General features: G+C 45.6%; 1 protein-coding gene across 7 annotated transcripts in view; it reads left to right on the top strand.

The window, feature by feature from the left end:
* XYLB (xylulokinase) overlaps positions 1-24,143 on the top strand; it is a 94,353-nt gene that overhangs the window by 25,519 nt on the left and 44,691 nt on the right. For all 7 annotated transcript variants that reach the window (XR_008298078.1, XR_008298077.1, XR_008298076.1 and 4 more), the window contains 7 exons: positions 2,762-2,802; positions 3,338-3,453; positions 4,188-4,303; positions 4,965-5,038; positions 6,514-6,610; positions 20,281-20,339; positions 21,819-21,906. Coding sequence is in view for 4 of the 7 variants with exons in the window: in XM_027040702.2 (XP_026896503.1) it covers positions 2,762-2,802; positions 3,338-3,453; positions 4,188-4,303; positions 4,965-5,038; positions 6,514-6,610; positions 20,281-20,339; positions 21,819-21,906 (591 nt within the window). In the remaining 3 variants the exon portion in view is untranslated. The remainder of the gene's footprint in view (positions 1-2,761; positions 2,803-3,337; positions 3,454-4,187; positions 4,304-4,964; positions 5,039-6,513; positions 6,611-20,280; positions 20,340-21,818; positions 21,907-24,143) is intronic.

Below are 24,143 nucleotides of genomic sequence, written 5' to 3'. Positions count from 1 at the left end.
TGTCCTCCACTTTGTCTGGCAACTCGACCCTAAATCACCCTCCTAGGCTCCTGCTCTAAGGAAGTGAGGGTCAAGTAACGTGGCCGAGGACCAGGGTCTGCTGTCCAAGGGAGGCTGACTTCCCTTCGTAGAGCCTCTCCTGCTTTCCTCCGTGGTCAGGGAACATGCGTGGCTCTCTGTTCTTTCTTTCTTTTTTTAACTTTTTTAATGTTTATTTTTGAGAGGGGGAGACAAGAGAGAGTGAACAGGGGAGGGGCAGGGAGAGGGAGACACAGAATCCAAAACAGGCTCCAGGGTCCCAGCCGTCAGCACAGAGCCTGAGGGCGGGACTCAAACCCACCGACTGTGAGATCATGACCTGAGCCAAAGTCGAACGCTTAACCGACTGAGCCACCCCGGCACCCCGTGGCTGTCTGTTCTATTTCACTCTCCTTTGAAACACATTTCTTTCTATTTTCAGACTTCAGCCCTTCTCCCGGTTTCAACACCCACTAGCCTCCCTGTACTTTCCTTCTGTTGGCTGTGTAGACGAGCAGGATATGAGCATCAAAAATAAATAGAGGCATGTGTGCCTAGGAGTGTAGTTGTATGCCTCGAAATAGAGCCCTGGTTAAAATTCATTCTTAATAACAGTGGCTATATTATTAGCAGTAGTATTCGATTTCATATTTTCTGCGGTGTCTGTGTATATTTTCGTGATGAGGAAAAAACATTTAAGTCACTGCTGTTCAGCCACTACTACAAATAACACTCATGGTGTTCCTCAGTCTGCTTCCGGCCTGTCTGCTCTGGAGCTGAGGGGACAGCTAGCACGTCCCCGCCACACTTGTGGCCGCATCTGTGACCTGTCTCTCCCGGGACAGCTGTGGCTCTGGTATCTGGGGGGATCCCCAGGAGCCAGACAAGGGCCCTTCCTGTCCCTGAGCAATTTCTGTAGACGATCATGCGGAACCCTGTTGTCAGAGCACAGAACCAAACAGACCAGGTTTTGGAGGAAGGATCCCAGTGTTCCTGGTCCAAAGGTGAAGGGGAGGGAGGTAGACGCTGGTAGACAGTGGCCTGATTTCCACGGTGGCGAGGCATGAAGCCTCATGCTCTGTCCCTGGGTCGAGAGGCATCTCCAGCCTGCAGTGTGCATGTTCTGGTGCCCCAGGCTCCCAGGGCCCACTCAGGGCCAGTTCCCATCAGCCCTAAAAGTTGGGAGGTCAGAGAAGAGCAGAGAACAGTTGGTCTATGAGCACCAATTTAGGAAAATTCTACAGTTTTGTGGGCCACGTCTATTTTCCTTTCGGAATGAAAATAACCTCACTGAGTCTCGTTAGGCAGTGTATATACTCGTATCTCCTCTATCAACTAGAAGCATGTCAGGAGGAAGAAGGGGCCTTTTTAACCACTGCAGTGAGCTTCTGGGCATGTTTGAGCAGGAATGAAAAAAGTAGCTTTCCGATCCTTCCTCTTGGACCTCGGTTTCAGGCTGAATGTTAGAGATCCCAGGCAGGTAGCCCTTTAGTCGGTTCCTCCCCAAGTCTGGCCTTTAGTCTGCTGGTGTTTTATCTATTTATTTAATGTTTATTTATTTCTGAGACAGAGAGAGACAGAACATGAGTTGGGGAGGGGCAGAGAGAGAGAGGGAGACACAGAATCTGAAGCAGGCTCCGAGCTGTCAGCACAGAGCCCAACGTGGGGCTCGAACTCACGAGCCGTGAGATCATGACCTGAACCGAAGTCAGTGGCTCAACTGACTGAGCCACCCAGGCGCCCCGCTCTGCTGGTGTTTTAAATAATGTATTAGCTGCTCCCTCATTAAAACAGCAGGGGTAACAAGCAAACAGACTAACAGACGCTTGTGCTCTTTTTCTTACAAGGGATACCTCTTCACTGCGGGAAAAAAAATTTTTTTAATACTGACGAACCAAAGGAAGGATGCAAAAATCATCCATAATCTCTTAACCCTGAGGTAGCTACAGCTACAGTTTTGATGGCTATCCTTCCAACTTTCTTTCTATGCTCATAAGTAAACATATCTTATTTTAACTAACCTGGGCAATATTTTTGTGCAATATCATTTTAATGGTTGCCTACGGTCCAGTCGTCCCGCTTTATTTCCCCAGTCCCTGCCAGTGGAGGCTGATGGGGCTTCCAGTGTCTGGGGACACATCCAAACACTGGATGTGTTTGTACTCAGCAGTACCCATGGCTGGTTGTACTCAGCAGAAGTGACTGAGTACATCTGTCCTTCCCACATCTCCTTTCACTCACTTATTCATTCAGTCTCTCGACATTTAGTGAGTACCTACTGCATGCCAGACCTTTCAGCTCCAGAGTACATCAGTGAGCAAGGCAGACAAGAATTGCTCTTAGGGGCCTCATGTCTAAGGGGGACGGACAGTCCCCTTTACCTTCTGCTTGGGTGGAAGGAAGCCCCAACTCCTGCCTCACCTTGTGACACACTCTGCTGTGTGTATCCTGATGTCTTGACTTGCGCCCCTTGGTTCTTGGCACTCTTGTGAGCACCTGATGGTGGGGAGTTTGGGCCCTTTTAGAAGAAGCTGGGAAGCATGACCACAGGGACTCTACCCCCTGACCCCTGGGACCTTCCCTTGGGCCATCCTGAGCCCTCAACTCACCCTGTTCCTTCCTCTACCCTAGCATGTGGATTGGGGCGGGAGGTAGGGGCTGGCTCCCACCTGGGGGTGAGTGTGGTTTGCTTTGTGGCTCCATGTGACCTCCAGCTAACCAGAGGCTCCCCTCCTATTCTCAGCGTCGCTGGCAGGCATGAGGCTGGAGGAAGGTGACATTGCGGTAAGGTGACTTCTCACACCTACAGGCGGAGCTAACTCTTCCTGCCCTAGGGGACAGGGGTTCTGGGCCCCAGTAGCATCTTTGTTGTCTATTAGAGGGTCTGCTGGCCCCAAAAGGCAGCTGAAGGAGGGGATAGGAAGACCTAGGCCCCAGGATCTATTTGTATCTCCTCTGTTAGAAGGTCATGGCCTTTGCTGGCAGGTCCCCTTAACAGTGGCCAGTCTTGCTTGGTGCAGTGACAGAAGGGTCTGACCCTTCTGGGTCTAGTGGGAAAGTCATTGGGGAATCAGTTGTTACCCAAACCATTAGTTAGATGTAATTGTCGTTAAATTCTAAGAAATTGGCCTACAGTTTCCATGAGATCCTAAATCTGGTTGCTAACTTTGGACTTACCTGATGTGGGAGGGTCAGAAGGAGGTTTCTCCGAGGAAGGGACATTTAATCAGCGGTCAACGGCATCAGGAGTGACATGATGGGGGTCAGGGCTGGTACAGCTGAGCAGAGAGGTGCCTCACCTCTGCCCGTTTCTTCCCAGGTCAGCCTGGGCACCAGCGACACCCTATTTCTCTGGCTCCAGGAGCCCATGCCCGCCCTGGAAGGGCACATCTTCTGCAACCCCGTTGGCTCCCAGCACTACATGGCACTCCTCTGGTAGGCTTGGTGGGGAGGAGGGTGGTGTGGGCAGGTCTGGTACCATCTGGAGCCCTCAAGTCATTGTGCTCAGCAGCTGAGACCCCGGGACTCGTTGGGTCCTTCTGACAGCAGAGCTGGGTGGGGAAGCACCCGGCATCTGGAGTCGTCCCCAAACCCAGATTGCAGTCCCATCCTCAACACCTATATCTTGTGTGCAGATGCCACAGCACATGTGAGTCACACTTTGCTCATGAAATGGGAAGAATAAAAGGTTTACTTCGTAGCGTTGTTATGACGTGCCTAGCACATGGTAGGCCTTCGACAAATGGTAAGAAGCACATCCTGCCTCCTGACAGTCGTCATGGAGGAGGTGTGCTCTGTACCCTGATCACAGGCCTTTGGAAACCCACTGGAAGCTACTCAGGGAAGTTTCTGAGCCTCTAGGCCCCAGGAACCATTGGAGAATATATAGGTCTATTAAGTTTACCAGCTCTGTTCCATCATCCGGGTGGTATGATGTATAGAAGCCACAGCTCCCTGTCTCTCGCTGGTATTTCAGGGCTGGTTGTGGCAACCCCACAAGAGCCCAAGACCAGTGCGTTTCCCTGCAATTCCGAGGGGCCTTTGCTGGGCCCGATACCTTGTGGTCCAGCCTGACCTGCAGCCCTTCTCCCTCGGATTCCTCACCAAAATATGTGGGTGCAGTCAGCAAGTACTGGGCCCCTCCCTCAGAGGTGTGTGTGCTTCTGCAGCTTTAAAAATGGCTCCCTCATGAGAGAGAAGATCCGTGATGAGTCAGCTTCCTGTTCCTGGAGTGAGTTCTCTGAGGCACTGCGGTCCACGGAGATGGGGAACGGCGGGAACCTGGGTAGGCGATTTGGTGATGCCTGGGCCTGTCAAGGGCAGCGGTTGCTGGCAGAAGGGACAGGGCCTAGGGCCTCAGGGGTATGGGGAGGTGAGGGCCATGGAGCAGCCAAGGGGAGCCCTACCTGTCTATCCTTCTGCCCCATGGGCCTTCCAGACTAGTGTGAGACCCCATGATCTGAGTAAGGTTGGGTCGTTCTCCATGCTTTGAGTGGAAGTCAGGCCATAACTGCATCTCTGTCCCCCTCCGAGGCCCTGGTGACAACATCAGGGATGGCAGCCACGGCTCCTACTCTATCCCATTGTGTCCTCCACATGTAGCTTTCTGTCCCAGATGCAGGGTTCTGTTGGGAATGGTGGCCAGCCTTCTGAGTGGGGAGGAGACGTGTCTCCCTTGATCAAACCTGCGCTGGTATTTCAGGGCTGGTTGGGCAGCCGCCTCTGGCCCGGGCTGCAGGTGAGAGTGGGAAAAACCGTCTCTAAGAAAGTGTAGCTCAGGGCCTTTCTTCCTGTCCTGCTGGAGAGCGGGAACCAAGGATATTCCCCTGACTCTTCTGGTAGACCCAGATGTAGGGTCATTTCACCCTGTTCTTTAATAAGTCTTTGAGAAGCTTATCTTTTGTTTTTGATTCCCGACAGTGAATCTCTTCCCGGTCTTGTTTCAGGTTTTTATTTTGACGTAATGGAGATCACCCCTGAAATTATTGGGCGCCATAGGTTTAGTGCAGAAAACCACAAGGTACGTGTGGTATTGGTATTGGAGAGAAATTGGCTCCATTTTTGAGTACTAAATGTAACAATCGCCTATCAGATTCTGCTGCTTTAGGGACGTCATGTATTTACTCATCTATTATTAGAGCAGTTTCTTTTTAAGTTTATTTATTTTGAGAGAGAGAGAGAAAGCAGGCAGGGGAGGGGTAGAGAGAGGGGGATTCCCAAGCAGGTTTTGCACCGGCAGCATGGAACCCAACACAGGGTTCAAACCCACGAACTGTGAGATCCTGACCTGAGCCAAAGTCGGACGCTTAACCAACTGAGCCACCCAGGTGCCCCTAGGGCAAATGTTTTTGATGTGCCAGAGTGCTATTTAGTGCTGGGGAATCAACAGGATCTAAGGCAGACATGCTTAGAAAGCAGAGTGCAAGTCACCTGTGTCCATGCTGACTGTCACTGAGAGTCATAGAGACTGTTGACTTGGCTGACTTAACCCTGCACCCCCGAGGACTGACACTGTCTCCAGATCAGGAATGCCTTCCTGATGGAAGGCTTCTGGGACGGGGAGCACTAACATTTATTGAGGGCTGTTTAGCTCCAAGCACTGTGCTGATGGTTTCCTATATCCCTCATTTACTGCTCATAGCCTCTTGAAGTCCAGAGAGGCTAAATCATGTGCCCAAGTCACCAGGGCCTGGGTGGTGGAGGGGGACCTCCAACCCCAGTCCTCCCTGGCCCTGAAGCTGCTGTTTTGTTTCTCCTCCACCCTGCGGCCTTTCCTAGGTGGGGTCAGTAAGTCACTCTGTCTGGTAACTGTTACAGTTAGAGTAGGCATTGGATTTGTAGCTGATGAAGCCATTCTGTATTGGGTTATAAGTGGGAAGCTTTATATAAACTGTAGAAGGAAGGAGTTCATCTCGGTTTTCTGATGAAAGACCAGAGAAGATACAGAGAAGGTATGCCTGTTCCCTTTTCCATAAACCCATCGAGGGCTAACAGGGAGAAGGTAGGGTCTATGCTGGTCACAGGGGCTCAGGCATGGGCAGAGCTTGGGTTGACACCCATCAGCAGCTTTGGGTCGTCAGCGTAAGCTGTAGGCTGTCACTTAGTGAGTATCAAACACCCAGACCAGACTCTGCCGTCTAATTGGGTCATTGTAACCACCCTGAGACACAGGTACCGATATTACCTCAGTGTTGTTAAGACCCCAGCAAGGTCTGCGTAACTTACTTGAGGTCACAGAGCTGAACCCTTGGCGGCCTGAGACTAGCCCTCTGATGCTCTGTTTCTCCAGAGCAAACATGCATGAGGCTGGGAGTGTGTGTGTGTGTGAGTGATGTGTTTGTGTGACAGGTGCTTAGTTGGTTGAGCCGCACCGGAGGTCTGAGTCACGGTTTCTGAATCTGGGCTGTCATTTAAAAAGACCACACACACACACACACACACAATGAAGGGAAAACAAGGAATCTTCACTCTGTGCCTGCTTTCTCTTGGGGACAGGTCCCAGCATTCCCCAGGGATGTGGAGATCCGAGCACTGATTGAAGGGCAGTTCATGGCCAAGAGGATTCATGCCGAAGGCTTGGGCTACCAAGTCAGTAAGTGAGCTGCTCGTGGGCTGTGTTCTGGGGCACGGACCCTCATACCCTGAGGTGCCTGAGACCCTTCCCAACCTCCAGGCCAGGCCTCACAGATTTGTTGTGGCTTGATCACAAGGGCAGGAGGGACATGGAGCCTGGCCCCCGTGGCGGGGGGAGAAGGTGAGTCAGGAGCGCCTGTGGGCAGACAGGGACTAGGAGGCAGGCTATTCTGCTTCTCTGCTCTGTCCCCATGAGCCTGGCCTCCTGGTGAGTAGCTATAGCACTTGGAGACCTTTTGTAACCTGAATTTCCAAGATGCTCCAAGCTCTGGACCCTGAGGACATGGGCAGTGCACGTGGGAAAGGCCTAGGTGGGGTCCATCTGCCCTGGGGGGGCCCAGTCCAGCACCGCGGCTCCATCGGGGATGAATGGGGATACAGAACCACTATTGAAACCAGAGGTCTGGAACGGAAAGGCAGAGCGGGGTGGGTTGGGCAGAGGGGCACCTGGGGGGAGAAAGGGATTTCTAAGAACCTGAGCTCCAGAATGGGCAGCTTTAGGTCCGTGAACTTCCCCTTAACTGCTGGCACTGGAGTGGCCTGGGGCGGGGCTTCTGCCGGGAGGGTGTATTTGTCCCTCTGGGCACCTGAAGCCTCTTTGCTTGAGCTCCAACTCATGATACTTTTATGGACAATGTGAGTTCTGTGTCGTATGTTTTATGTCTTTGAACCAACCAAGTCCGAGGATACTATAGCAGTAAGCATTAGGGAAGCCTTTTTGAGAAGCTGTCGTGCAACATCTACTAAAGCCGCACACACACCTTCCAGCAGCCTCGCCTCTTGGCGAATGCATAACAGAAATGTGTACACGCATTCTCGGAAGACGTCCAAGAGAACATTCATCGTGGCACGGTGCTTAATAGCCCTGCACTGGAACCCAACGCCCATCGATAGCAGGCAGGATAAGTGTGTGTGGGGTATTCATGCAGTGTGATACTACACAGAAACGAAAATCAAGCAGCCCCCACTAGCTGCAGCAAAAGGGACGAATCTCATCAATGTAACTCGGTGGAACAAAAGAAGCCAGACACAAAAGGGCATGCGGTGGGATTCCATGTACATCAAGTTCAAAACCAGACAACACGATTTGCAGTCACTGGAGGCGAGGACAGTTAGCAGCTACCTTTCAGGAGAAGGCAGGAGAGGGCCTCTGGGGTGCTGATGGTGCTGTCTTTCCTGAGTTACACGAGGTGTGTTGAGTTTGTGAGAATATGTCAGGCTGCTTATGAGGGGCTACATACATTTTTCAGGATGTATGTGTGTTCACCACAAATTTTATTTATTTATTTATTTATTTATTTATTTATTTATTTATTTATTTATTTATTAAGAGAGCATGTGTGAGCCAGGGAGGGGCAGAGAGAGAGAGAGAGAGAGAGAATCCAAAGTAGGCTCCGTGTGGTCAGCATGGTGCCCAACGTGGGGCTCGAACTCCCGAACTGTGAGATCATGACCTGAGCTGAAACCAAGAGTTGGACACTTAACTGACTGAACCACCCAGGCGCCCTCATCACAGATTTTCAAATTAATAAAATAAACATCATACACATTCCCATTTCTTTCCATTGCATCCCTCAAAGCGTAAAAAGAAATTCCCTGAAGGTCTCCAAAGCTTCCAGAATACCCAGAAAAGAGAGATCGGTGAACAGGGTGGGGATGGTGCTGAGGTTGGCACCCAGTGCCTGGCACGGAGGGTCCTCCAGCCATCAGGAGGGGACACGTTGTGGGGGGCTGTCCCCAACAGTGTGCAGGAAGAGGCCGTGAGAGCAGAGAAGTCCTTCCGGGCACCGGAGGGCTGATGGGATAATGTCATCATTCCCAGCCTTTAAAGAATTTTTGGTGCAAAACCACATAGAGTTACTTATCCTCTTAGCAAAAGCTTAAGAGCAGCTATCAAACCTGTCTTGCCAGCTCTGCTGGGCTCCTTCCAAATAAGATTACGTAAACGAAGGGCTGCACAAACACGAGGCATCATTCTCCCCCAGCTGTGGTGTGGAGTGACTCGTGTTCTTAGGGGACTTCCTTCTGTAACTCTTGTTACCTTCATGAATTCATCCGTGTGAATTAGCGTAGCTATTAGTCGTTCGTTCTCACTGCACTGGAGTATTCCATCACATGCTTGTGCTACGATCGACTTCTCTGGTCTTCTGTGGTTGTAGGTTTGCTCTTGCCGGTTCAGTATTAGGAACCGTGGGCTGCTCTCAGTCTTGTAAATGTCCGTGGCTGATTCTTCCTTATTTCGTCTCTTCTGTGTAACAGGTGTTGGTAGTAAAGTGACAACCTGAGTACGGATTTTGTTTCTAGAGCCTGTTGTGTTTGGCTAGCACAGCGTTTAGTTATTCAGTCAAATACCTCTGCCCGAGCGGGTGCCGGTGCTGCCTTACTCTGGCCTCATGGGCTTGGTTACTCCCTTCTGGCCCTGCAGGCATTGCCACCTTTGGCCCCTGAGCCTATAGGCTCTACCTCTTTTTCTAGTAATTAACGTTTAAAATTCCAACATAGGGGGCGCCTGGGTGGGTCAGTCAGCTAAGCTCAGACCATGATGACACAGTTTGTGAGTTCCAGCCCTGCATGGGGCATGCTGCTGTCAGCGCAGGGCCCACTTCAGGTCCTCTGTCTCCGTCTCTCTCTCCCCATCATGTGCGCTTGCACACGTGCTCTCTTTCTCTCTCAAAAATTAACAAACGTTTAAAAAATTTCTCAAAACAGATACTCACATTTATTGCTTTTGATCAGTGTTTAGAATTTATGTTCTACTCAGTGATGATGGTCTCCACTGAAAGACATTATGTTCCCTCTCTACTCTCCTGTCTTTACCTCCCATTTTCCAGTTCCAGAAATGTTACTGTTCAGTGTGCATTATGCATCAATAATTACTTAAATTATACACTTGGTTGCTTTCTTTGATTACCACTATTAGATCACACATCTAAGTGGTTTTGTATTTGTATTTCCTCTTTGCTTCAGGACATCCTTGACCCTTCTTTCATGTAGATGTGGGAGTATGGGGGGTGCTCTCAGACTGTAATAAAATACTTTAATTTTGCTTTCACACTTAAATAATACTTAACTGACTGAGCCACCCAAGTGCCCCTGTCTCAAAATAAATAAACTTTAAAACAAAACAATGTTTTGTCCTTTTCTGACTTTTAGTGTTGCCAGTGAGAGGCCCATCTGAATGGTATTTTTGTCTCTGCAGAATCTTCTAGAATCTTTTCTTAGGGTTTTGAAATCTCTCAGTTAAAGTTTAGGTCTCAGCCTTCTTCCTTCATTGTGGTGAGCGCTCATTTCATTAGAATATATCTGACATTTTCTAGCTTGAGGAAATTTATCACATTATTTCTCTGATGATTTCTTTCCCTTCATTTTCTCTGTTCTTTTTACTAGAATTCATATTGACTGGTGGTTTTCAGCAGAGGCAGTTTTGCCCCCCAGAGGGTATTTGACAATATCTGGAGACCTTTTTGGTGTCGCAGACGGGGAGTGCTGCTCTCGTGGGCAGAGGCCGGGGTGCCACCGCCCATTCCACAGTGCACATGCCAGCCCTCCACAGCAAAGAATTATCCAGTCCGAAGGCCACCTGTGCCAAGGTTGAGAGACCCTGTACTGGACCAGCTGTTGGCCCTCTGGCCCTAATTTCGCTTTGCTTTGTTTCATCACAGAACTTGTCACTATCATGCTCTATTTTCTAATTTATCTACCTGTTTATGGTCTGTCCTTCCTCAACTGGAATGTGAGCCCCCGGAGAGGAAGGGTCTCCTCTGTCTTGTTAGACCACCTGTTCCCACCTCTTAAACCACTCCCCGGTGGTAACTGGGCTCTCCCTAAATATTTGTAGAATTAATAACTAAAAGGATACTTTTCTCAACTGTCTTGGCTGTGGGTTCACAGTACTGAATGAGTAATTGGGTCTCAGTCTCGACAGCAAGCCTGGGTTCCTGTTCAAGTGCAAGATCCCTTCTTAACCCCGTGCCCCCCACCCACACCCCACCTACCCCAGCAGGAGGGCAGCCTAGAGAGGCTGTGACAGTAGATGGGGTGACAACAGACACCAGATTTTTTTTTTTAAGTTTTTATTTATTTATTTTGAGAGAGACAGAGACAGTGCGAATCGGGGAGGGGCAGAGAGAGAGAGGGAGAGAGAGAATCCCAAGCAGACTCCACAGTCAGTGCAGAGCTCGATGCAGGGCTCGAACTCACAAAACCACGGGATCGTGACCTGAGCAGAAACCAAGAGTCTGACACTTAACCGACTGAGCCACCCAGGCTCCCTGACCACAGGCAGATTTAAGTTGAATCTTCTAAGCATGGTACAAGCTTAGAAGCTGGAGTCCTCTCTACAAAGGCTCTCCACATGCCGCAATCAGCAGGATTTTTTATTCTGCTTAGAAGGTGAATGTAGGGTATTTCTCTGATGGGTGCATGTCTCTCTCTTTTCACGTCTGCCCTGGCAGCTCAGTGTTACTCAAGTTCAGCTTTTCCTCAGGCCCTCCAGGCACCCTCTGCAGGTCACCTCTGGAGGGCAGGTCTTTAGCTTGAGGTCAGGTGCTGCTGCTGCTCATTGGAAGTGGGTAGACAGAGAGGCTGAGTCTCACATTTCTGAAATCATTGGTCTACTCTCAGTGCATCCCCACCAACACTTAGCATTAAGCACCTTTGAATCGTTTGCTAATCTGATGGATGGAAACTAGTATTCCAGTGTTGGTTTAATTTGTGTTTTTCTTCCTTAATAACGAGTTTGAACAGCTTTTGTAACTTTGGTTTTTCTCTCTGTGAATTGGCTGGTTATATCCTTCATCATTTTCCCCGTATTGTATTTCCCTTCTTATTCTTTTCATTAATTTTTTTAACAATTTATTTATTTTGCGAGACAGAGACAGAGACAGAGCGTGAGCAGGGGAAGGCAGAGAGAGGAAGACACGAAATCCAAAGCAGGCTCCAGGCTCTGAGCTGTCAGCTCAGAGCCCAACGCAGGGCTCGAACCCATGAACTGTGAGATCATGACCTGAGCCGAAGTCGGATGCTTCAAACACTTAGATCCTTGTCTGCTTTCTGTGTTGCAAACATCTCCTGTCATTTGTCTGTTAACCTTATTTATAGTGTCGGCAACTGAACAAAATTTTGATTAAATGAAACCCACCAATTTTTCATCTTAAATTTTATGCTTTTGAGATATTGTTTAAGACGTTTTACCATTGCCACAGAAGTGTTTTTTTTACATTTTGTACTGTTAGTGTAACTTCCACGTTTAGGACTCTGATCCGTCTGGAGTTCACCTTTATGAATGGTGTAAATTGGGTTCTGGCTTAATTTTTTTTCATATGGTGACTCAGTTCTCTTTTCCTGTATTATCTGTAGTGCCCTCTTTATCATTTATCAGGTTTTTATATATACATGAGTCTCTCAGGGCAGCTGCGTGGCTCAGTCAGTTACACGTCTGACTCTTACACCGACTCAGGTCATGATCTCACAGCCGTGGGATTAAGCCCCACATCGGGCTCGGCACTGAGCATGGAGCCTTCTTAAGATTCTCTCTTCCTCTTTCTCTGCCCCTCTCTCCCCTAGTACTCTCTAACTCGCTCAAAATAAATAAACAGAAAAAAAAAAAAAAAAAGAAAAGAAAAACCTTTCTAAACGGGTCTCTCTCCACACCCCCTTTTCCACTCCATTGGCTTATTGGTCTGTTCTTGGGACAAACTATTATGTATTGCGGTTTTGTAGTTGTATTAGTTGTCCAGAGCTGCATAACACAGACTGGACAAAATATTTATTTTCTCAGAATCCTGGAGGCTAAAAATCTGAGGTCAAGGTGTCAGCGGGGTTGGTTTTCCTGAGGTCTCTCTCCTCGGCTTATAAGATGCCTGTGACTTCACATGGTTTTCCCTCTGTGTGTCCTTCTCATAAGGACAGTAGCCATGTTGGATTAGAGCCCAACCTAGTGGCCTCATTTTATTTATTTATTTTTTTTTAATTTACATCCAAGTTAGCGTATAGTGCAATAATGATTTCAGGAGTAGATTCCAGTGATTCATACCCTATGTATAACACCTAGTGCTCATCCCTTAATAAGTGACCTCCTTAATGCCCATCACCCATTTAGCCCATCCCCCTCCCACAACCCTTCCAGCAACCCTGTTTGTTCTCTATATTTAAGAGTCTCTTATGTTTTGTCCCCCTCCTTGTTTTTATATTATTTTTGCTTCCTTCCCTTATGTTCATCTGTATCTTAAATTCCTCATATCAGTGAAATCATGTAATATCTGTCTTTCTCTGACGAATTTCTCTTAGCATAATACTCTCTAGTTCCATCCACATAGTTGTAAATGATAAGATTTCATTCTTTTAGATTGCTAAGTAATACTCCATTGTATATATACCACATCTTCTCTATCCATTCATCCATCTATGGATGTTTGGGCTCTTTCCATATTTTGGCTATTGTCAGTAGCGCTGCTATAAACACTAAGGTGCATGTACCCCTTTGAAACAGCATACCTGTATCCCTTGGAGAAATACCTAGTTGTGCAGTTGCTGGGTCATAAGGTAGTTCTATTTTTAAGTTTTTTCCACTATTTTCCACACTATTTTCCAGAGTGGCTGCACCAGTTTGCATTACTACCAGCCATGCAAAAGAGATCTTCTTTCTCTGCATTCTTGCCAATGTCTGTTGTTGCCTGAGTTGTTAATGTTAGCCATTCTGACAGGTATGAGGTGGTATCTCATTGTGGTTTTGATTTGTATTTCCCTGATGATGAGTGAGGTTGAGCATTTTTTCATGTGTCGCTTGGCCATCTGGATGTCTTCCTTGGAGAAGTGTCTATTCATGTCTTTTGCCCATTTCTTCCCTGGATTATTTGTTTTTTGGGTGTTGAGTTTGATAAGTTCTTTATAGATTTTGGATACTAACCCTTTATCTGCTATGTTGTTTGCAAATATTTTCTCCCATACCATCGGTTGCCTTTCAGTTTTGCTGATTGTTTCCTTCGTTGTGCAGAAGCTTTTTATTTTGATGAGGTCCCAATAGTTCATTTTTGCTTTTGTTTCCCTTGCCTCCGGAGATGTGTTGAGTAAGAAGTTGCTGCGGCCAAGATCAAAGAGGTTTTTCCTTCTTTCTCCTTGAGGATTTTGATGGCTTCCTGTCTTACATTTAGGTCTTTCATCCATTTTGAATTTATTTTTGGATATGGTGTAAGAAAGTGGCCCAGGTTCATTCTTCTGCACGCCTCTGCCCAGTTTTCCCAGCACCATTTGCTGAAGAGACTGTCTTTATTCCATTGGATGTTCTTTCCTGCTTTGTCAAAGATTAGTTGGCCATATGTTTGTGGGTCCATTTTTAGGTTCTCTGTTCTGTTGATCTGGGTGTCTGTTTTGGTGCCAGTACCATACTGTCTTGATGAGTACAGCTTTGTAATACAGCTTGAAGTCTGGGATTGTGATGCCTCCAGCTTTAATTTTCTTTTTCAGGATTGCTTTGGCTATTCAGGGTCTTTAATGGTTCCATACAAATTTTAGGATTGTTTGTTCTAGCCCTGTGAAGAATGCTGGTGTTATTTTGATAGGGATTGCATTGAATATGTAGATTGCTTTGGGTGCTACAAAAGGTGGAATCTTTTGGGTTTTCCATATAGAGTATCATGTCATCTGCAAAGAGTGAAAGTTTGACTTCCTTCTTGCCGATTTGGATGCCTTTTATTACTTTGTGTTGTCTGATCGCTGAGGCTAGGACTTAAGTACTATGTTGAATAACAGTGGCGAGAGTGGACATCCCTGTCATTTTCCTGACCTTAGATGGAAAGCTCTCAGTTTGTCCCCATTGAGGATGGTATTCGTGGTAGGTCTTTCATATGGCTTTTAAGATCTTGAAGTATGATCCTTCTATCCTTACTGTCTTGAGGGTTTTTATCAAGAAAGGATGCTGTATTTTGTCAAATGCTTTTTCTGCATCTATCGAGGGATCATGTGGTTCTTACGCTTTCTTTTATTAGTGTGATGTATCACAATGATTGATTTGCAGGTATTGAACCACCCCTGCAGCCCAGGAATAAATCCCACTTGATCGTGGTGAATAATTCTTTTAATGTATTTTTAGATCTGGTTGGCTAGTATCTTGTTGAGGAGTTTTGCATCCATGTTCATCAAGGAAGTTGGTCTGTAGTTCTCCTTTTTAGTGGGGTTTTTGGTTTTGGAAAAAAGGTAATGCTGGCTTCATAGAATGAGTTTGGGAGTTTTCCTCCCATTTCTATTTTTTGGAACAGCTTCAAAAGAATAGGTGTTAACTCTTCTTTAATGTTTGGTAGAATTCCCCTGGAAAGCCATCTGTCCCTGGACTCTTGTTTTTTTGGGAGGTTTTTGATGACTAATTCAATTTCTTTCCTGGTTATGGGTCTTCAAATTTTCTATTTCTTCTTGTTTCAGTTTTGGTAGTTTATATGTTTCCAGGAATTTGTCCATTTCTTCCAGATTGCCCATTTTATTGGTGTATAATGCTCATAATATTCTGTTATTATTGTTTGTATCTCTGCAGTGTTGGTTGTGATCTCTCCTCTTTCATTCATGATTTTATTTATTTGGGTCCTTTTTTTTTTCTTTTCTTTTTGATCAAACTGGCTAGGGGTTTATCAATCTTGTTAATTCTTTTAAACATGGTTCTTTGAAACTGGTTTCATTGTTCTGTTCTACTGTTTTTTGGGTTTCGATAGCATTGATTTCTGCTCTAATCCTTATTATTTACTGTCTTCTGCTAGTTTTGGGTTTTATTTGCTGTTCTTTTTCCAGCTCTTTCAGGTGTATGGTTAGGTTGTGCATCTGAGACCTTTCTTCCTTCTTTAGGAAGGTCTGGATTGCTATATACTTTCCTCTTATGACTGCCTTTGCTGCATCCCAGAGGTTTTGGGTTGTGGTGTTATCATTTTCATTGGCTTCCATTACTTTTTAATTTCTTCTTTAACTTCCTGGTTAACCCATTCATTCTTTAGTAGGATGTTCTTTAGTCTCCAAGTATTTGTTGTCTTAACAAGTTTTTTCTTGTGGTTGATTTTGAGTTTCATAGTATTGTGGTCTGAAAATATGCACGATATGATCTTGATCTTTTTGAGGGTTGATTTGTGTGCCAGTATGTGATCTGTTCTGGAGAATGTTCCTTGTGCACTCAAGAAGAATGTGTATTCTGCTGCTATAGGATGAAATGTTCTGAATATATCTGTTAAGTCCATCTGGTCCAGTGTGTCATTCAAAGGCATTGTTTCCTTGTTGATTTTCTGTCCATTGTTGTAAGTGGAGTGTTAAAGTCCCCTACTATTATGGTATTATTATCAATGAGTTTCTGTAGGTTTGTGATTAATTGATTTATATATTTGGGTACTCCCATATTTGGAACATCTTTGTTTACAATTGTTAGATCTTCTTGGTGGATAGACCCCTTAATTATGATATAATGCCCTTCTTCATCTTTTGTTACAGGCTTTACTTTAAAATCTAGGTTGTCTGATATAAGTATGGCTACTCTGGCTTTCTTTTGGTGACCATTAGCATGATATATGGTTCTCCATTCCCTTACTTTCAATCTGAAGGTGTCTTTAGGTCTAAAATGGGTCTCTTGTAAATAACATGTAGATGGATCTTGTTTTCTTACCCATTCCGTTACCCTATGTCTTCTGATTGGAGTGCTTAGTCCACTGAAATTTAGAGTGAGTACTGAAAGATATGAATTTATTACCATTATGTTGCCTGTAGAGCTGGAGTTTCTGGTGGTGTTCTCTGGTCCTTTCTAGCCTTTGTTGCTTTTGGTCTTTTTTTTTTTTTTTTTTCTTTTTTTCATCTTTTCTCCCCTCAAGAGAGTCCCCCTTAAAATTTCTTGCAGGGCTGTTTTAATGGTCACAAACTCTTGTTTGTCTGGGAGACTTTTTATCTCTCCTTCTATTTTGAATGACAGCTTGCTGTATAAAGAATTCTTGGTTGCAGGGGCACCTGGGTGGCTCAGTTGGTTGAGTGTCCAACTTCAGCTCAGGTCGTGATCTCATTGTCTGTGGGTTCGAGCCTTGCATTGGGCTCTGTGCTGACAGTGCAGAGCCTGGAGCCTGATTTGGATTCTGTGTCTCCCTCTCTCTCTGACCTCCCATCTCTGGGTTCCATCCCTCCCATCCCTCCTCATGCTCTGTCTCTCTCCATCTCTCAAAAATGAATAAACGTTAAAAAAATCATTTTAAAAAGAATTCTTGGTTCCATATTTTTCTGATTCAGCACATTGAATGTATCCTGCCACTCCCTTCTGGCCTGCCAAGCTTCTGTGGATAGGTCTGCTGCAAACCTGATCTGTCTTCCCTTGTAGATTAAGGACTTTTTTCTCTTTCTGCTTTCATGATTCTTTCCTTGCCTAAGTATTTTGTGAGTTAGACTATGATATGCCTTGTTGATGGTTGAATTTTGTTGAATCTAATGGGAGTTCTCTGTGCTTCCTGGATTTTGATGTCTGTGTTTCCCCAGATTGGAAAGTTTTCTACTATGGTTTGCTCACATAAACCTTCTACCCCTTTTTCTCTTTCTTCATCTTCTGGAACCCCTATGAGTCAGATGTTATTCCTTTTTAATGAGTCACTGAGTTCACTAATTCTTATATCGTGCTCTTTTGCCTCACTTTCCCTCTTTTTTTCTGCTTCATTATTCTTCATAAGTTTGTCTTCTATTTTGCTGATTCATTGCTCTGCTTCATCCATCCTTGCCGCCATGGCATCGATTTGAGATTTCATCTTAGTTATAGCATTTTTAATTTCATCCTGACTAGAGTTTACTCCTTTTATCTCCCCAGAAAGGGACTCTATGCTTTTTTCAACCCCAGCTACTATTCTTATTATTGTGATTCTAAATTCTGGTTCAGGCCTCTTGCTTGTATCTGTGTTAAGTCCCTGGCTGTCATTTTGTCCTGTTTTTTCTTTTGGGATTAATTCCTCTGTTTCATCATTTTGAAGGAAAAAAAGGAATTAATAAAGAAAAAAATTAAAAAAACATATTAAAAAACTAATAAAGGATGCTAGATCCTAGGTGTGTTTTGGTCTGGTTGTCAAAAGCTTGATAGATTAGAGAAAAAAGGGAAAGATAAGAAAAGGAAAAAAAGGGGGGGGGGGAGAAAGCTTTTGAAAATTAAAAAAAATACAATAAAATAGAATAAAATGAAATGATGAAGGTAAAAATAGAATTTAAAAATTTACGAAGAAGTAAAAAATATAGTAGAGAAAAATCTTTTTTATAAAAACAGAAAATAAGGGGTGCCTGGGTGGCTCAGTTGGTTAAGCAACCAACTTCAGCTCAGGTCATGATCTCACAGTTCGTAGGTTTGGGCCTGACGTCTGTGCTGACAGCTCAGAGCCTAGAGTCTGCTTCAGGTTCTGTGTCTCCCTTTCTCTCTGCCCCTCCCCTGCTCGTGTTTTGTCTGTCTCTCTCAAAAATAAATAACAAAAATTAAGAAAAGTCCAATTGCAATTTTTATTTAGGTTGCAATGAATTTATAGATTAATTTGCAAAAAAAAATAACACTTCTATGATATTAATTCAAACCCATCCAAGACCATGGAATATCTTTTAATTTACTTAGATATTCCCTTTTGTACTTTATTATTTTTTTAATGTTTACTAATTTTTGAGAGGGAGAGAAAGAGCATGAGCAGGGGCGGGGCAGAGAGAGGGAGACACAGAATCCGAAGCATGCTCCAGGCTCCCAGGTGTCAGCACAGCCCGACATCAGGCTCGAACTCACAAACTGTGGGATCATGACCTGAGCTGAAGTTGGAGGTTTAACCCACTGAGCCCCCCAGGCACCCCTCCTTTTTGTACTTTAATAACAGTTTCAATTTCTTTCCTCATAGAGACTTTTGATTTTTTGCTAAAGTATATCCTCACTAGATTACATTTCTGGTTGCCAATGTGAATGGTAATTTATTTTCTATCACATTTACTAATTGATTATTGCTAAAAATTCCATTGATTATTGTAAGTTGATTATTGTATATGGCAGCCTTATTAAACTTTAGTTTGCTTATTTAAAATTCTTCCAATTATATAGTATATTGTCTGTAAATAATGGTAGTTTTCTTCTGTTTTTTCAATCCTTAAATATTTATTGATGTATTTATTTGTTTTATAGGTATGGCTAACATCACTAGTACTATGTAACAGTGTACTGGATAGTATGAGTCTTTGTTTTGTTCCTACTATTAGTTATCTATTGCTGTGTAACAAATTACCTCAAGACTTAGAAACTTAGGGGCGCTTGGGTGGCTCAGTCAGTTGAGCGTCTGACTTTGGCTCAGGTCATGATCTCATAGTTTGTGAGTTCAAGCCCCACATCAGGCTCTCTGCTGTCAGCTCAGAGCCTGCTTCGGATCCTCTGTTTCCCTCTCTACCCTTCCCCTGCTCACTCGCTCTCTCTCTGTCAAAAATAAATAAACATTAAAGAAAATATTTTTTAAAAGACTTAGCAGCTCCAAAAAACAATGAGCATTTATTATCTTGCATGGTTTCTGTGGATCAAGAATTTGGGATTAGCATAACTTAGTAGTTCTGGCTGAGGTCTCTTATAAGGTTGAAGTCAGTATGTCATCTGGGGCTGCAGTCATCTGAACGCTCGACTGCAGTAGTCATCTGAAGTAGTCATCTGAAGTCTTGACTGGGTAGGATCTCCTTCCCAGGTGACCAGCTCACATTGTTATTGACAGGAAGCTGCAGTTCCTCACCCTGTAGACATCTCCAGGGGACTTCTTGAGTGTCTTCATGATGTGGCAATTGGTAGCACCCAAAGTGAGGGATCCAAGAGAGTAATCTATAATAGAAGCCTCAGTGTCCTTTATGACCTAGACTTGGAACTCATACTCCACATTTTACACAATATCCCACTGGCCACATGAGTCAGTCTTACTGAATGTGAGAGGGAATGACATGACAGTAAAAATATCTGGAGGCAGGGGTCATTTGGAATCCATTTTTGGGGGTCTGAGAGGCACAGCAGTCTTAAAGAAAATACTTCTGGTTTCTTAAGAGTGATGTTGTAAATGTTGGATATATGGCTTTTATTAACTTAAGTATGTTCCCTTCTCTTCCTGGTTTGTTGAGAGATTCTGTTCTTTAATGATAAAAAAATGAAGACAGGTCAGTGGGACAGCAGCCTGACAAGCAAATTACTTCTGACAAACCTGCGGGGCACCTGGGTGGCTCAGTCAGTTGAGCGTCTGACTCTTGATTTTGGCTCCTGTCATGATTCCTGGGTCATGGGATTGAGCCCCAAGTTGGGCTCCATGCTGAGCATGGAGCCTACTTAGGATTCTCTCTCTCTCTCTCTCTCTCTCTCTCTCTCTCTCTCTCTCTCTCTCTCCCCCTCTGCCCCTCTCCCCCACTATCTCTCTCTCTCTCTCTCTCTCTCTCTCTCTCTCTCTCTCTCTCTAAAAATTAAGGGGAAAAAAAGTTTAGTTGTGACAAGCCTGCATGGACAGAGCCAGCTTTGGATCTCTCCTTGAGTCCTGTGTGATGAACAAGAGGCATTGGCCGAACACAAGCCCTTTTTGGCTAAAGAACTCTGGAAAACAGTATTTTTTGCCTTGCGGAGATTGTTGCATCCATTCAGGTTTTTCTTTTTCCTTGCAGTGCCCAAGACAAAGATTTTGGCCACTGGAGGGGCATCTCACAACAGAGACATCTTACAGGTATGTGCTGGTAGCAGGCTAAACAGAAGGGCCTCTTCCATGTCAGTTATTTCTAAGACCCAGACACTGTCTAGTAAGGACTTCCTCTTCCCACTCTTGCAGATGTCTGACCATCAGGCTATCACATCATAAGGCTGCCAGTATCTTACTGGGATATTGAGCATTTTTTGATATAGCCTGAGGCTGTATCAACTATTGTAATATACCTGTCTTAGGTAAGGTTCTCTTGAAGAAGAGCCTGAAATGGGAATTCTCTCTAAGTGGGTTGTTGAGAAGGTGCTCCCAGAAGAAAGAGAGTGAGGGGTGCAGGTAGGGCAGGTGGAAAAGATAAGCAAGAATCTGGTTTTGGCTTTAGCTCTATCCCATAGGAAAGATCTGAAACATGATCTGTATGGCAGACATGGTTCCACCTTGGGTAAGGGGCCAAGTGGCTACCCTGGAGAGAGGTGAGAACAACCCTCCTATGAGGGGCAGCCTCTGTTCAGCTGAGAACAATTCGTTTGAGGAGGGGCAGCTGTGAGTCATTAGCAGCTGATACTCACAGCATCTGGGGAAGGATGCACACCAGTCCAGTAACAGGATTCAGATGGGGCATCAGTGGCATTCACTATATCATCTTTGGTCAACTAAGACTCCCAAGTCTTTTCCATGTGAACTTCTCTTAGTATAGGTCCTCCATTTTAAATTTATAAAATTTATTTTGGGGACCTAAATGGGAAATTTTACCCTTTTCCCTATAAAACATGCCTTTGTTAGTTTGGGTTTGTTTGGTCTTGTTGATATTAGTCTGATACCCAGCCATCTCCACCTTGGCCATTGGCTAAGCATACTTCCTAAATCTTCCTTCTTGTCTTTGATAAAATGGTTAAATAGTGTAGGGACAACCTGGAAAGCTGTGGCCCTCCACTAGAGATGTCCCCCCAGGTCATCCTGACTCTATTATTACCAGGGTGGTATGGCCAACTATACTTCTTTAAGGCAGTAGAGGTGGACTGGAAGGCATCAGAAGACACATGAGGAAAGAGAGCCTAGAAAATGCATGTCAGTGGGGTGCCTGGGTGGCTTTGGATTTTGGATCTCCCTCTCTCTGCCCCTCCCTCGCTTGTGCTCGCTCTCAAGTAAGTAAACTTTAAAAGGGGGGTGGCGCCTGCGTGATTCCTTTGGTTAAGCATCTGAGTTTGGCCAAGGTCATGATCTTGTGGTTTGTGAGTTTGAGCCCTGCCTTGGGCCCTGTGCTGACAGCTCAGAACCTGGAGCCTACTTGTGATTCTGTGTCTTCTGCCCCTCTCCTGTTCATGTTCCATCCCTCTCTCTCTCTCTCTCTCTCTTTCTCTCTTTCTCTCTGTCAAAAATTAAAAAGGAAGGAGGGAAGGAAGGAAGGGAGGGAGGGAGGGAGGAAAAAAGGAAAAATGCATACCAAAGTGTTCATATTCCCTCTGAGGAACAACTTACGACAGTAAGAACCTCTGTCATTTCCAGGTACTTGCGGATGTGTTTGGCGCCCCAGTGTATGTCATAGACACTGCCAACTCTGCCTGTGTGGGCTCTGCGTACCGAGCTTTCCATGGTAAGTCGATGGATGGGGAACAGAGGCTTCTGGAAGAATTGGGCCACTGGCTGGGCTGAGGAGAATAGAAAGGGGTGATGGGCAATCCCAGTCTTAAGGACATTAGAGTCTTGGGCTTTAGTTTCATTTTTCTCCCTCCTAGCAGGTGAGAACCAACCCAAACCTTTTGTTCCTTTATTCCGTTCTTAAAAAGTAGGGAAAGAAAGGTAGGTTCCTAACTGAACGAGGCTTGGTCACAGTCAGGATCAGCACAGGGACATTGGGAAGGGACACAGGACGTGCTTGAGGGCGCATGGGCAGGGGCCTAGATGGCTGGTGGGCAGGAGAGGTGGATGAAGTCCAGAACCATTATTTTCAGCAAATGCAGGAAGTGGAGACAAAGATGAAGTTTTAGAGCCAAGCAGTCCAGTACCCTGGACAGCTCCACAGGGGCCCATCTCTGCGATGGCGACCTCTCTGAAACTCGGGATAATGAAAGAATCTCCCTCATCTAGGCGGGTTCTTGTGGGAGCAGCCCATGCCCACAGTGGCCCCATTTAGTCAGTTTGTCCTGTCCTCTGCCTGCTCGGACTGCTCTTCCAGCTGCCCATTTACCTCAAGGGCTCTCTTCCCTCTAGTGGTTCCATTCTTCAGGCACTTACTCTGAACTTTTTAACACACCTATTTAAACTTAGGTTTTTCTGTCGAGAAATTAATCGAGAATTAATCAGGGACTAGATCCTTCTCTTAATAATTAACTGCTTACTCCTTTCTCCCTTTCCTCTCCACCCTGCCCACCTCAGCCCACATCATACCACCTCCTGTGTCAAGATCACTGGGCAGTTTATTTCCAGGTTATTTTATTAATTAAACTTCTTTTCATGTTGGCTTTTATTTGCACCTCCCTATGAACTTCTCTTTCTCTCTCTTTTAATTCCCTGTAATTTCTTTCTTCTTTTTCTCTTCTTTGATAGTTTTGTTGGAATATACAACCTAGATAAGTTTAAGAAGAAATTCAGTAGGTGATCATTTTGGAAGCCTTACATGCCCAGCATGGACTTTTTTTCCCTCTCCAAAAGAATGCTACCTTGGCTAGGCAAAGGACCCCAGCTTCAAAATACTTCTCCTTAGCATCTTGAAAATACTGTTCCATAATCTTTCAACATTTAGCGTTGCCCATGAGAAGCCTGGGGCCTACTTCCTGCTCCTTCTGCTGCTGAAGCAGGAAAGGAGCTGCCTACTTCATTTCTTTCTTATTTTTCCTTTTCTTTGCCTATTTTGTTGCCAGAGGTCACCTGGGGTACTTCCCCACTCTACCCTCCAAAACCAGAGCCTGAGCTAAGTCCTAGCATACCAGCCCTCACCCTGAGGTGTATCAGCCACTTCATGACTATTTTCCCCAGCTGCATCCGAGATCAACCTCACACATAGCCAGTCTCTGGATGAGTGGAGAGGGGACCAGTGTCTTTTGATTGGTCTCCGTGCTGGCCTCCCCACCACTCATCCCATTCCCCGTTCCCCTGCAGCTCTGAGCTGGGATATCCCAGCATCTGGTTGGAAACTGGGCCACATGTCTTCACTGGACCCTCCCTCACTCATGGTGGTCCTGAGTTTCCCTGTCAATCTGATTCTGCTTCTTAAATTGCCTAGAAAGTCCTCACTTTTCTTGTCCGTCTATGGCAGCCTTTCCTCTTCTCCAGGCCTGCACTCATTTACTTGGTGAGCATTTATTGAGTGCTTCGGGTATGCAGGTGTGTGCTAGGCACCAGGGCTCTTGTGGAGACCCAGTCCCTGGCCTCGCCGAGCTCAGGCTCAGCAAAGGAGGGACCTTGAATCTGTAGCCAGAAATGGTAAGAAGTGCTCCGTGGACAGTAGATGGTACTTAGGGGTGAAGGGTTAGGGAGCCTCCAAACAGGTGACATTTTTAGCTGCAGCTTAAGCCTGGGATGGCTTCAATGCGGTCAGTCATGGCAGTCATGAGAGTGGAGGCTTGTGAGAGAGGAGGGGCAGGCAAGCCCTCCTCTTCTGTCAGGTGCCAGGTGTTAGCTGCCCTGCTGTGACACGTGCTGTCACAGTGAGCAAGACAAACTAGGCCCTGTTGGGGAGAGGTCTGCATGTGAAATTTCTCCTTTCTCTCTCTCTCTCTCTTTTTTAAATGTTTATTTATTTTTGAGAGAGAGAGAGACAGAGTCAAGCAGGGGAGGGACACAGAGAGAGGGAGACACAGAATCCAAAGCAGGCTCCAAGCTCTGAGTTGT

The sequence above is a fragment of the Acinonyx jubatus genome, chromosome C2 (genome assembly GCF_027475565.1).
Source record: "Acinonyx jubatus isolate Ajub_Pintada_27869175 chromosome C2, VMU_Ajub_asm_v1.0, whole genome shotgun sequence".
NCBI lineage: Eukaryota > Metazoa > Chordata > Mammalia > Carnivora > Felidae > Acinonyx > Acinonyx jubatus.
The sequence above is the reverse complement of the archived record's forward strand: the minus strand, read 5'-3'. Positions and strand labels throughout refer to the sequence as shown.